At 43.6% G+C, this 13242-nt stretch overlaps 1 protein-coding gene across 1 annotated transcript in view; it reads left to right on the plus strand.

Annotated features, from left to right (window-relative positions):
• Positions 1 to 223: 223 nt before the first annotated feature.
• The window catches only part of MYO16 (myosin XVI), a 77635-nt gene continuing 64616 nt past the window's right edge, over positions 224 to 13242 (plus strand). Inside the window, 4 exon segments of the mRNA XM_056856349.1 lie at positions 224 to 481; positions 2502 to 2572; positions 6150 to 6293; positions 8586 to 8694. Coding sequence (XP_056712327.1) covers positions 256 to 481; positions 2502 to 2572; positions 6150 to 6293; positions 8586 to 8694 — 550 coding nt within the window. The 5' untranslated portion in view covers positions 224 to 255.

Raw genomic sequence — 13242 nt, forward strand, 5'->3', positions numbered from 1 at the left:
CATTTAAAGGGGTGGGACTTGATTTGAGCTTGGGAGACTGCTTTTCTGTATTCATGGTTCTATTAGCACACAGTTTCATCCCTGATCATTCAAGCCAATGCATACAGTTTTCCCTAACCCAGGTTACTTTAATGTGCAATGAACCCAGGTCCAAGCAGGGAGATCCAGCCCGTGCATAAAAGACCAACGAGATCTTCATTCTTTCCTGTCTTTCCAGGCTGTTTCCAGCTATGTAACATTTTTCGATCCCATGACATGGAAATTGACCAGTGCTTGCTGGAATCTCTCCCTCTCGGCCAGCGGCAGCGGTTGGTGAAGCGGATGCGGTGTGATCAAATAAAAGCATACTATGAGTGGGAAAAGGCCTTTCTGAAGCAGGAAGGCTACGCCAAAAAATCAAAACGTAGAAGGAAGCACAGAGTTCACTTCAGCCCCTCGGACATGATACAGGATGCCATTATATGCCATGACGATAAAGAAGGTAATGTGGACTTTTAGCAACCCTCATCTAGTTTACACTGCCTAACAACGTCTTTAATCTAATCCACATAATGAATTTGCAGTATTGCAGTACAATCCTAAACGGAGTTGAACCTTTTCTAAGTCAACTGAAGTCAGTGGACTTAGAAGGATGTTTAGGATGGCATTGGTAATGGTCACTCAATTTACAAAGCATCTTTTGCAACTATTCTCTATTCTTTATTCAAGCCTAAGTAGGGAGAAGTTAAACAATATGAATGCTCTCAGATGCACATACATCTGTTAAAATTTACTTGTTTCCGTTGTGGAACATAAACATATGTGAAATACATGGGCCGTGGCTCAGCAGTAGAGGGTTAAAATTACAAATATATACATTTTAATAAGGTGCACATGTAGATTAAAAGCATAAAATTCCTAGTAAAGGCAAAAACTTACACATTCAGTATATACAAACATAAACAACTGCGATGTACAATCTTTGACCAATATGAGATCCAAAAAGGACCTCAGTGGTAGAGGGGCCATGGCTCAGTGGTAGAGCATTTGCTTGGCATGCAGAAGGTCCTAGGTTCAATCCCCGGCATCTCCAGTTAAAGGGACTAGGCAAGTAGGTGATGTGAAAGACCCTCTGCCTGAGACCTTGGAGAGCCGCTGCCGGTCTGAGTAGACAGTACTGACTTTGATGGACCAAGGGTCTGATTCCGTATAAGGCAGCTTCATGTGTTCGTGTGAAATAAAATCTTGAGTAGCCAAATATGTGTGAGGGTAATGCATTTCTTAGCCTCTTCTCTAATTATATTTTGGACTGCAAATACAGTATTTCCAAAAGTAATCACAACTTCTTACTTTTTATTTTATTTTATTTATTTTATAGTCTGCCTTTTCCCGAGATTCAAGGAGGATCACACAGTATAGATCAATGCAATCATAATGCAATGCATAAATATTAGACATATGTTAAACAATGCAGAAAATGGTATTACATAAATATAAAAAACCAGAACTGAGAGCAAGATAACAATACAGCAAACAGATAGTACAACAAACAGTGGTGTAGTTCACGGTCTTCCTGGCTTTATGAAAGTCCCTTCCTGAACCATTTTGTTATAATATAGAAGAAGAAGAAGAGTTGGTTTTTATATGCTGACTTTCTCTACCACTTAAAGGAGACTCAAACCGGCTTACAATCACCTTCCCTTCTCCTCCCCACAACAGACACCCTGGGAGGTAGGTGAGGCTGAGAGAGCTGTTACTAACCCAAGGTCACCCAGCTGGCTTCGTGTGTAGGAGTGGGGAAACAAATCCAGTTCACCAGATTCGAGTCTACGGGCGAAAACGCATGGTTGCTTTATCCTGCTTTAATCCCTGTTTCAGCCAGGATTCAGCCTGGATCGAACGCATGCGTTTAGCCTAATGTGCGTTCGATCCTGGCTAAAACAGTGATTAAAGGAGGATAAAGCGACCATGCGTTTTCGCCCTACCACTCCAAACCACTGCTCTAAACCACTACACCATGCTGGCTGTCATATATAACCTTATTACTTTTGTAAAAATGTCCTCCTGAAGAATTCTGTTTTATATAGTTTGTGGAATTACAGAAGCATGGGAGCCTTCTTGTTTGTGACATCTTGTTAGACAATTTTTCCTTTTCTGGAGAAATTTAGGGAGAACTGGTGGGGGGACTGCAGATAAGGGACAAAGGTAGGGTTGGCGGGTCCCTCTTTGCCACAAACAGGAGGTTTTTGGGGTGGAGCCTGAGTTGAATGGAGTTTAGGGTGGGGAGGGACTTCAATGCCATAGAGTCCAATTGCCAAAGTGACGATTTTCTCCAGGTGAATTGATCTCTATCAGCTGGAGATCAATTATAATAGCAGGAGATCTCCAGTTACAAGTGGCTTAACATTTCTCTTAAAGGTTTTTTTGATCCTAGAATTTCAGAATTGTAAATGGTGAACAATTTAGGCTTTAGGTTGGTCAAATTGCTGCAGTGCCATATTTTTTCCCCTTTGCCATTTCAGTCCTGCAGTTATTGAAAGATGGTGCCGATCCTCACGTCGTGAATTCATCAGGAAGTTCTTTACTTCATCTGGTAAGAGCATTGAATATTCGCCTCTGAAATAGATATGGGTGTGTGTGCAGGTGTCTACGGGATACAGTTAAACACCAAAGAGGTAGATGTGCTTTGAATCCCCAAGAAAGGCACAGAATTGTATTATTTACGCACTTAAGCATCATGATTGTGACTGAGTCCTGATAGGTATAATTTATTTCATTGTTTATTATATCCTGTGTGGATTGGCAAAGCACTTTTGAGGTTTCCCTTGGGCTAAGGTCCCGTTAATTTCATTCCTTGCCCTTTTCTTTTAAAATACATTCTACTTCTCAGTACCAGTCACTTTATTCCTTCCTGTTCATTCATTCATGGAGTGATGACAATATCTGAATTAGCACTTAATTAGTCAGGGCTTGTTCCTTGTAAAGGGGAAGGGGGGCTCTGATTACTAGTTTCCTCTTTGAAGCCAGACAAAGGCAGCATGATATTCCCCTATTTGACTTTTCATGATTGAAATTAGAGTGTCTGACATACAGGCCATTCCTGAAAGGGGGGGCAGTTAAGTAGGGGACAGGAGGGGCGCAGCTATGCCACCCCCACAGAGGCTTCCCAGCCCCGAAAGGAGCTTTAAAAGAGTTTTTAAATAAAAGAACAAAAAATGCCACTATTGACAGCAGCTGAGGGGGCGTTTCCAGGGTGAAAGGAAGCTGCCTAAAGGCAGCTCCACCCCAGTAATGCCCCCCCATGCCAGTGCGGGCTTTCCCTTCTGGGAGCTTCCTGCCAGCGTGGCTGCGCTGGAGGCAGGAAATGGCGCAGCTCCTCAGCTTCCCGACGCCAGCTGTTTTCCCACGGGGTGGCATAAGTGCCCCTTATCCCAGGTTTAATGGGCACTTACGCTGGCGTGGGGTCATGCCGGCTCCTAAGGAACTTTGTCGTCAACTATTTATTTACTTGAATGAATGAATGAGTTTTATTTGCACGTAGCCATAGGCTATTACAAACATGTCAACAAATACCTCTAATGGTTATAAATATACATAATAAAAAAGGAAATTTCGTTTATTTATTTACTTAAAACATTTTATTCTGTCTTTTCACCCAATCAGGGTCCCCAACTATGGGGGTGGTGATGATGTAATATCCTACCCTATTGCCAACTAATGTCAAGGTTGGAAATCCTGTATTTTATAAATTACTTTTTACTATTTAACCTTGTGCCCTGACCTGGATGGCCCAGGCTAGCCTGATCTCGTCAGATCTCAGAAGCTAAGCAGGGTCAGCCCTGGTTAGAATTTGAATGGGTGACCACCAAGGAAGGCCAGGGTTGCTGTGCAGAGGAAGGCAATGGCAAACCACCTCTGTTAGTCTCTTGCCATGAAAACCCCAAAAAGGGGTCGCCATAAGTCGGCTGCGACTTGACGGCACTTTGCACACATTTAACCTTGTATTTAGCAACCAATCTGCTAGCAATTCCTGCTGCTGCCCACCAACACTCAGGTGGGTGGAAGCAGAAAGCAATCTCTGTCGGGCTGAAAGGGGGGGCACAATCTGCATCCCCACACAGATGTCACTTCTGGTGCAATGGGGAGGAGCTGTGGCTCAGTGGTAGAGAATCTGTTTGGCATGCAGAAGGTCCCAGGTTCAATCCCCGGCATCTTCAGTTAAAGGGACTAGGCAAGTAGGTGATGTGTAGACCTCTGCCTGAGACCCTGGAGAGCCGCTGCCGGTCTGAGTAGACAATACTGACTTCGATGGACCAGGGGTCTGATTCAGTAGAAGGCAGCTTCATGTGTTCAGTGTGGAAGTGCCAGCACTGCACGGGGAGGATGCTCTATCACTCTCCTCAACACTCTCCTGGCTATTGTTGACTGTAGTCATGCAGATTAGCTTTGGATTTCACACATTAACAGATCACTTCAGGATACAATGGTCCCATATTAACATACCACACCCTCATTAGCACATTATCTTGATACTTACAGGACAATGATTAGCACATTACCTTGGATACTTTTTGCAGGACAATGATTCAGCTCAACCCAACCCCTTTCTGACTATATATTACTCTTCCTACACACTTGACACTGAGGGACACTGTCCTTCAGTATTACTCCTCTGAAGCTGCCTGCCTCAGCTGCTGGCGAAACGTCAGGAAAGAAAATACCAAGACCACGGTCACACAGCCCGGATAACCCACAAGAACCAATGAACTCTGACAGTGAAAGCCTTCGACAACACCTTATGTTTACTTCGTAACTTGACTCAGGGTCTCATTACCTGAGATATGAAATGCTAGTCAGGTTGGGGAAACCCCCCAATCCGACTCACATTTCATGTCTTGTGTAATGAAAACCTTTTTTATATTCCTTATCATTACTTTTTTATACAGAGCTATTATTTTCACTTTTTATAAACATCTGATAAATTTCCTGCGTAAGATTTTAGGTTGTTTCTCCAGGAGTTCTCTGACCTGAACTTCTTGGAAGCATGATTCCAGCTTTGGGTTGGGAAATTCCTGGAGATTTCGAGAAGGAGCCTGGGGATGGTATGGTTTTGGGAGGGGAGTAGGGTTGCTGGCTTTGTGTTGGGAAATACCTGGAGATTTTGGGGGTGGAGCCTGAGGAGGGAAGGGTTTGGGGAGGGAAGGGACTTCAATGGGTATAATGTCTTAGAATGAACCTTCCAAAGCAGCCATTTTCTCCAGGTGAACTGATCTCTGTCACCTGAACATCTGTTGCAATCTCAGGAGATCTACAGCCACCACCTGGAGATTCAAACAACAAAAGCGTACCAAACAGAAACGTTGAGCAACACCGGTTAAGGAATTATTTAGTACGCGCCACTTACTTCTGTTAGATGCATATAAGTACTTTTACTTTCAAGAGGAAAAACCTTAATGTTTATAACAAAATACAAGATAAACCACCATACATATATGCATGTGAAATATACCAAATAATATAATGAAAAGCCGTTATACAGATTACAGGATAATGTTAACGCACGGAAAATATGCCCAATGCTGGTAATGCTCTTATAATTCCGTTTAGATAGGTGGAACAATATCCATGGTAAATTTCAACATACTATAAGAAAAACTTGTCAAAATAAACTGAGGCTACTTGGATCCTACCTGACGCAAAAAAAATGCACTTGCTTCCGAGTCAGCTGATTAGTCTTGTCCAATCAGATTACAGTTCTTGAAATCTCTGCCTTGCAGCTCCGTATTTTCAAAAGGAGAAAAATTCTTGCAATACAACGATCTTTCTTGAAAACAACGATCTGGGCTTATAAACATTACGGTATTTCCTCTTGAAAGTAAAAGTAATATGCATCTAATAGAAGTAAGTGGTGCGTGCCAAATGATTCCTTAATCGGTGTTGCTCTGCCACCTGGAGATTGGCAACCCTAGAGGTGAGGGACCTCAGCAAGGTAACATACTAAAGAGTACTCCTAAAAGTTGACAGGGAATGTGATATATGTCAACGGGAGGCTGGCAACTCTAAATAAGACAATAATATTATTACATAGGTAGAATGGATGCAGAATCCATGATGGATAAGTTCAATTAGGCTATATTTTCAACGTGTCTTTTTCTCCCTGTTCTTCACAGTGTGCCCGTTATGACAATGTATTTGCTGCAGAAATACTGATTGAGAGGGGAATTAACGTCAATCACCAGGATGAAGATTTTTGGACCGCGCTGCATGTTGCTTGCGCCTGTGATAATCCTGACATTGTTCTCCTCTTGCTGTTGGTAAGTAACATATGAACATGGAGGCTTAGGATAAGAATTTTTGAATACAGTAGTTCATGGGCCTTGAATTGTATAAGCGTATCAACAGAGGAATTCACAAGCCGTGGCTCTGCTTTCATGCTGTGGTACTGTGTACCTCTGAACAACAGTTGCTAGGGACAATAGTACAGGACGGCTATGGCCTCCATGACTTGTTATGTCCTTCCCAGAGGCATCTGGGGCATTGTGGGAAACGATACTGGCCTTGATGGACCTTTGGCCTGATCCAGCGGCGAAATTCTTGTGTTCTTGCACTCTGTCTTGAAGGGCAAATGCAGTTTCTACAAGTCCTCACAAGAACAGAAAGGTGGTAACAACAAATGAACATAATTCAATGATATTTTGCATGTATGCGTATTCTTTTTTCTTAATATTTTACTGTTTAATTTTTTATTTTCCTAGTGGTTTCTCATGTTTGGTACGCGTGAAAAAATTTAAAAAGCCCACCCAAACTGCAATGGTGGAGGAAAGTGCCATCGTTGTGGCCAACTTATGGGGACCTCATCTAGTTTTCAAGGAAAGAGACCCACAAAGGCGGTTTGCCATTGACTGCTTCTGTGTAGCAACCCTGGACTTCCTTGATGGTCTCCCATCCAAGCACTAAGCAATACTTAGACCCTGCTTAGCTTCTGAGATTGGATGAGACTGGCCTAGCCTGGGCCATTCAGGTCAGGGGTCAATCTAAACATCCCCACCCAAACATGCATGCATGAACAAAACAGGGCGTTTCAGTTAAGCTAACCTTTACATCTTTCTGGGTATGGAATCATAGGATAGAGTGGGCAGAGCACCAGACTGATACTGAACAACCTGTTACTTTAGTGACCATTGATTAAAATGGGCAATATAAAACCTAATTTCTTCATAGATTTTATAGATCTTGCCTTTGGGGAGGGGCCGTGGCTCAGTGGTAGAGCATCTGCTTGGCGTGCAGAAGGTCCCGGGTTCAATCCCTGGTATCTCCCATTAAAGGCACTAGGCAAGTAGGTGATGTGTGAAAGACCTCTTTCTGGGACCCTGGAGAGCCACTGCCGGTCTGAGTAGACAATACTGACTTTGATGGACCAAAGGTCTGATTCAGTATAAGGCAGCTTCATGTGTTCATGTGTTCAATATGCCACGGTACCAGAGCCATATAGATTTAACAAAGTACAGTGGTAAGCGTAGTATCATTTGCATGGTAGCTGTAAGCATGAGTTGACTGTGAAACAGGATCGCTGTGCCTAATGGAAGCAACAAGCATAAAAATACTGAACGCTCTTCAGGTCTTTTAAATACTTCTGCAGAGACCTTGGTGCAATCTGCTTTCGCCTGTTGATATTTACTAAAAAAATAACATTGTGAATCAGATGGGAGGCAAAATCAGCTTGCAAATATCCCACTGTTCTGCAGTTGCTCTCATCCATTTCCAACCCGGAATAAAGTTCTGTTCATTTCCATTGCTGTCAGTCAGGAATATAATTGTGATGGTTTTAAAACTGAGAATCACGTCAAGAGCCAATCGTACGAATCAATCTGCTCTGTATTGTTCCATTTTGGCTCAAGAGCTATAAAAGCACTGTAGAAAATGTCTAATCGTGGAATACAGTAGGAGGCAATGATTGCCCCGATTCCACAAAGAAAAGCCTCTAATGAGCCTTTAATTAATGGAAGAACGCACAGAAATGATCCAATTTTTCAAACATTCAAAGGCCACTTGTCACAAAGTGCTGTCAGAAAGATGGGTCTGCAGTGACAGGAAGGGGGGGAGCACAACTGCGAAAATAAGCTTGCAGATCAGCAGCAGGTGGTTTTTGAAATGCATAGCAGGGCTCATGAAGGTGAAAAATGAGGCCCTGTAAGAGTGAACAAGTCGTTCCATATATAGATGTAAAGTGTTCTGTGTGTACATGCCCCTCAAAAAGCAAGACTGAAGGAAGTGCAGAAGCTCCCCAAACAGCAAAACGTCTAGCAAGGCAATCCAATGAAGAGTTACTCCAGTCTAAACCCACTGAAATGAATGGACTGAGACTGCGTAACTCTGCGTAGGATTGCACCATAGGAACCCACCTGAGAACAACAACAAGAAGAAGAGTTGGTTTTTATACCCCACAGGCTGCATGTGGTTGAGTTTGAATCAAACGCAATCAAATTAATACATTGGAAGCGCTGCATTCTCCATGATGCGTTAACCTGCAGTTGTTGTTGCATCTACTATGAGGTACTCCTAACTTGGTACAGAGCCACACACACCGATGTGTTTCTTGCTTGTAGGCCGGAGCGAATGTGCTGCTGCAGGATGTGAACGGCAACATTGCCCTTGACTACGCGATGGAAGGGACCGAGTCCAGTTGTATCCTCCTGGCATACCTGGAAGAAAATGGTAGGCCTTGACCTTTTATGACGAACCTCGTCCCCCATTAATTTTATTCAGTGGTATGGAAAAAGGGCAATGTGGCAGAGCTCTGTATTTTGTTAATCTGTAAGGTGCCACCTAGTGTTGCCAGGTCCCCCTGGATGACGGGGCGACGGAGGGATTTTGTACCCAATTTGAAGGGGGTCCTGGCCAAACAGTAATAATATGCAGAGTCAGCCTTTATCCTAAAAAAAAATATATTTTGGTTAACCAAGTCCACACCTTAGTCTCCTGAGAATCCTGAGCAATGGCCCAGAACTAGGATTGCCAACCTCCAGGTAGCGGCTGGAGATCTGCTATTACAACTGATCTCCAGCCAATAGAAATCAGTTCACCTGGAGAAAATGGCCACTTTGGCAATTGGACTCCATGGCATTGAAGTCCCTCCCCAAACCCCGTCTTTCTCGGGCTCTGCCCCAAAAACCCTACTCAGAACAAAGAAATGCTGGCACAGTTATAGTATTGATGATTATGATTAACATATATCATGATTAACATATATAGGGTTGCCAACCTCCAGGTACTAGCTGGAGATCTCCTGCTATTACAACTGATCTCCAGCTGATAGAGATCAGATCCCCTGGAGAAAAGGACTGCTTTGGCAATTGGACTCTATGGCATTGAAGTCCCTCCCCTCCCCAAACCCTGCCCTCCTCAGGCTCCGCCCCAAAACCTCCTGCTGGTGGCAAAGAGGGAACTGGCAACCCTAAACATTTAGCCAATGATAATACTTATTTATTACATATAACAGCCAAACAGAAATCACCCCACCTCCTGCCTGATACAATGACATCTCCCTCCCTGGAGATGGTAACCAAGAGACCTCCTTCCAAGGGGAGAGGGGAGTGAATGTTTTCCAGGATTCTCCAGGGAACACTTGACAACCCTGCAAGGATATATTGCCCTGTTAGAATAACAAAAGGGACAGGATGAGCTGACATTCTGGCACCTCTACAGATGACTAGATCAAAAGGGACTGGGGTATAATAAAATTCCAGGTCAGAGCTAGGGCAAAGTCCACTACTCAAAGCGAACATTTGTTTAATTCACTATAATTCTATATTAATGTAGAAACAGATGTGTGTGTGTGTGTAAAGTGCTGTCAAGTCGCAGCTGACTTATGGCGACCCCTTTTTGGGGTTTTCATGGCAAGAGACTAACAGAGAGGTGGTTTGCCATTGCCTTCCTTTGCACAGCAACCCTGGTATTCCTTGGTGGTCTCCCACCCAAATACTAACCAGGGCCGACCCTGCTTAGCTTCTGAGATCTGACGAGATCAGACTAGCCTGGGCCATCCAGGTCAGGGCAGAAACAGATACAGAGAAATAATTAAAAAGGATTTCAGCTTCAGGGGACAGGATTGCCAGATTCAGGTTGTGAAACTCCTGGAGATTTGGGGATGGAGTCTGGGGAGGACGGAGACCTCAGTGGGGTACAATGCCATAGAGTCCACCCTCCAAAGCATCCATTTTCTCCAAGGGAACTGATCTCTGTAGTCTGGAAATGAGCTGTAATTCCGGGGGATCCCCAGGTCTCACCTGGAGGCGGCATCCCCACTTCCACCAGACTTACGTTTTATAGAGCTATGAGCGTAGATGAGTATTACCATTTGGGTCTGGACACAGTGATGTTAAACACATGTCTGTGTGAATGGGTCTGTGCCCCAGTGTGGAACCCAACTTCACATGGAAGTAGCAACTGTAGGGCAGAGTCCTCTGCTGTCCCTCACTCATGGGAACTGCTCTCGTTGGTTTTAACACCAGGTTGTGTACAAATCTGGACCTCTACCACTGTCCTGCATTCTGACAAAACGACGGTGTTCCTATGTAAGTCTCACAAAGAAATGAAGCATGTTGAAGACAGAGAGTTTTTTGAAGGAGAAACCATCATAGTAATTTCAAGCATGCGAGCATGCACCACAAATAATAGAATGCCCACAACGAAATATGAGCCGGCGTGGTGTAGTGGTTAGAGTGTCAGACTAGGATCTGGGAGATCCAAGTTCCAGTCCTGCCACGGATCTCGCTAGGTGACCTTGGGACAATTACACAGTCTCAGCCTAACCTCCCTCACAGGGCGTTTGGAAGATAAAACGGAGGAGAGAAGAACAACAGAAGCCACTTTGGGTCCCAGGCTAAAAATGAAGTAAACAAATAACTAAATAAATATCCTGTCACCCACAGTGAAGAGGCCAGTCAGCTGCCACTGGGGATGTAACCCATCCCTTCCTTCATGATATTGTTGAAGGCGTTCACGGTCAGAGTTCATTGGTTCTTGTAGGTTATCCGGGCTGTGTAACCATGGTCTTGGAATTTTCTTTCCTAACGTTTCGCCAGCAGCTGTGGCAGGCATCTTCAGAGTAGTAACACTGAAGGACAGTGTCTCTCAGTGTCAAGTGTGTAGGAAGAGTCAGAGAGGGGTTGGGTTTGAGCTGAGTACTGTCCTGCAGAAGTAATGTGCTAATCATTGTCCTGTAAGTATCAAGATAATGTACTAATGAGGGTGTGGTATGTTAATATGGAACCATTGTATCCTGAAGTGATCTGTTAATGTGTGAAATCCAAAGCTAATCTGCATGGCTATTGTTGACTGTAGCCTTTGTTAGTCTGGGCTTCTTGCCCTGAAAAACCTCCAGACTAACCTCCAGGCGAAACGTCAGGAAAGAAAATTCCAAGACCACGGTTACACAGCCCGGATAACCTACAAGAACCTTCCTTCATGCTTTGTTCTTTCCCCCTCGTTTTATCCTTATGGTAACCTTGAGAAGTAGACTAGGAGATGGACTTCCGCTAGGGACGCTGAGCTGAGCACCACGTCTCTTGGGGGCTCCCAAGGGAACCAAGATTCGTTCGAATCTGGGGTGTAATTCTGCACCCCTACCCGATCCTAAATAGTGGATTGGGAAACAAGATCTCCCCTGCTGCCCATGAAGTGCGGTTTGACCCCCAGTTTTGCTGAGAGAGCTATCGGACGACTCTCGGAAACCTGGATGAGGTCCCGCCCGGCCTGAGGGGAAACCATTGCTGCAAACGTCTCTCTGGAATTAGGCTCAGCTCTCCCCTACTTATTACCATCTAAGCAACGACACATAAGCAAGAACACCTACTCTTCTAAAATCTGAGTAAGATTTTTGTTTTACCTGGAATTGGAAGTTCTGAAGGAGTGGAAAAAATATCTATAGAATCCGTATCTCCCCATCTGAGGTTTGGATGACTATTTGACAATTAAAAACATTGGATAAGCCAGCAGGATCTTAATCAAATTGATTGGTAAATAGACATAACAATTGGGACCTTTTGAATGACGTTATAGCCACCAATCAGAAACTCAGAAGTGTAAAGGGGAAGGACGGGCAGATTCCCCCCCACTTCCAAGAGGAGGCTTTTCTGAGTAAACAAATTTTCAAGCCACGTCTTATCCAGAAGCATCAGCTATCATCTGCCATCGCGAGAATACTACGGGATTTGAGACCGGATGTGTGGCACCACTGTGTAACTGGCAAATATTTCCCAAGTTCCTAGGCAAAAGGAAGGAATGGCAGGCGTGCGACCTTATATCCTGTCCCCCGTAACACCACTTTACAACTCACAACGTATACCTGTCTGGATTTTACAAAATAAACCTCAACAAACTCCAGAAGTAGCAAACATGGAAAGTGAGACTAAATTCATGGATCGATTAGTCTCTCTGACAAACAATATCTACGAACTTGTCAATCGGAAACTGGATGTAATTTCGGGAGATCTCAAGGATATAAAAGACCTAATTATGACAGTGAGATCAGAGATGAGAGAAGGAAGCTCCCCAAACGACAAACCATTAAAAGAAGAATTAAATTCTGTAAAGGAGATGGAGAGCTATGACGGACCACCAAAGGATATACATCTGCAAGAAGAAATTGAACCAACCCAATTGACAACTATGGATATGAATGGAAGAGACTTTGACTTTTGTTTGTATGATTTACCTGATGAACTTTTCAAAGTTAACTGAGAGAATTTAAAAGGGCAAAAAGCTGGAAATACCGGGATTTTTCTTCTCGCCTTAGGGATGGAAGAAAACATGCTGCAGATTTACTATCCCCCATCAATTTTCACAGAGGGAATTGCACTGACAACTTCCATGGATGCTCTTCGATGTTTAAAGCTACTGGGAAAAAGAGGAAGATGCTGGAAATTTAAGATAAAGAGACTGGGTCAAAGAGTTTAGTTTTTCTCGGGATTTAATTAAAAAGGATTGATTAAATGGCTTTCTCTACCACTTAAGGGAGAATCAAACTGGCTTACAATCACCTTCCCTTCCCACAACGGACACCCTAAATGAGTCATGTTCTTTGTTTCTCCTTAGGTTCCTAGAGTTTGTTTTCTAACTTTAATCAATGGTTGCTCTCTTGGAGCTGGATATCTTATCTATGATTTTCTGACTGCTAGCACCTTTCCTGTACTTTCCTTCCGTGTGCAATGTTTTCATTTTTAGGCCTTTTTTGACCTCTTCCCTTTTCTCTGATTAATATTT

The sequence above is a fragment of the Euleptes europaea genome, chromosome 10, assembly GCF_029931775.1.
Source record: "Euleptes europaea isolate rEulEur1 chromosome 10, rEulEur1.hap1, whole genome shotgun sequence".
Taxonomy (NCBI): Eukaryota; Metazoa; Chordata; class Lepidosauria; order Squamata; family Sphaerodactylidae; genus Euleptes; species Euleptes europaea.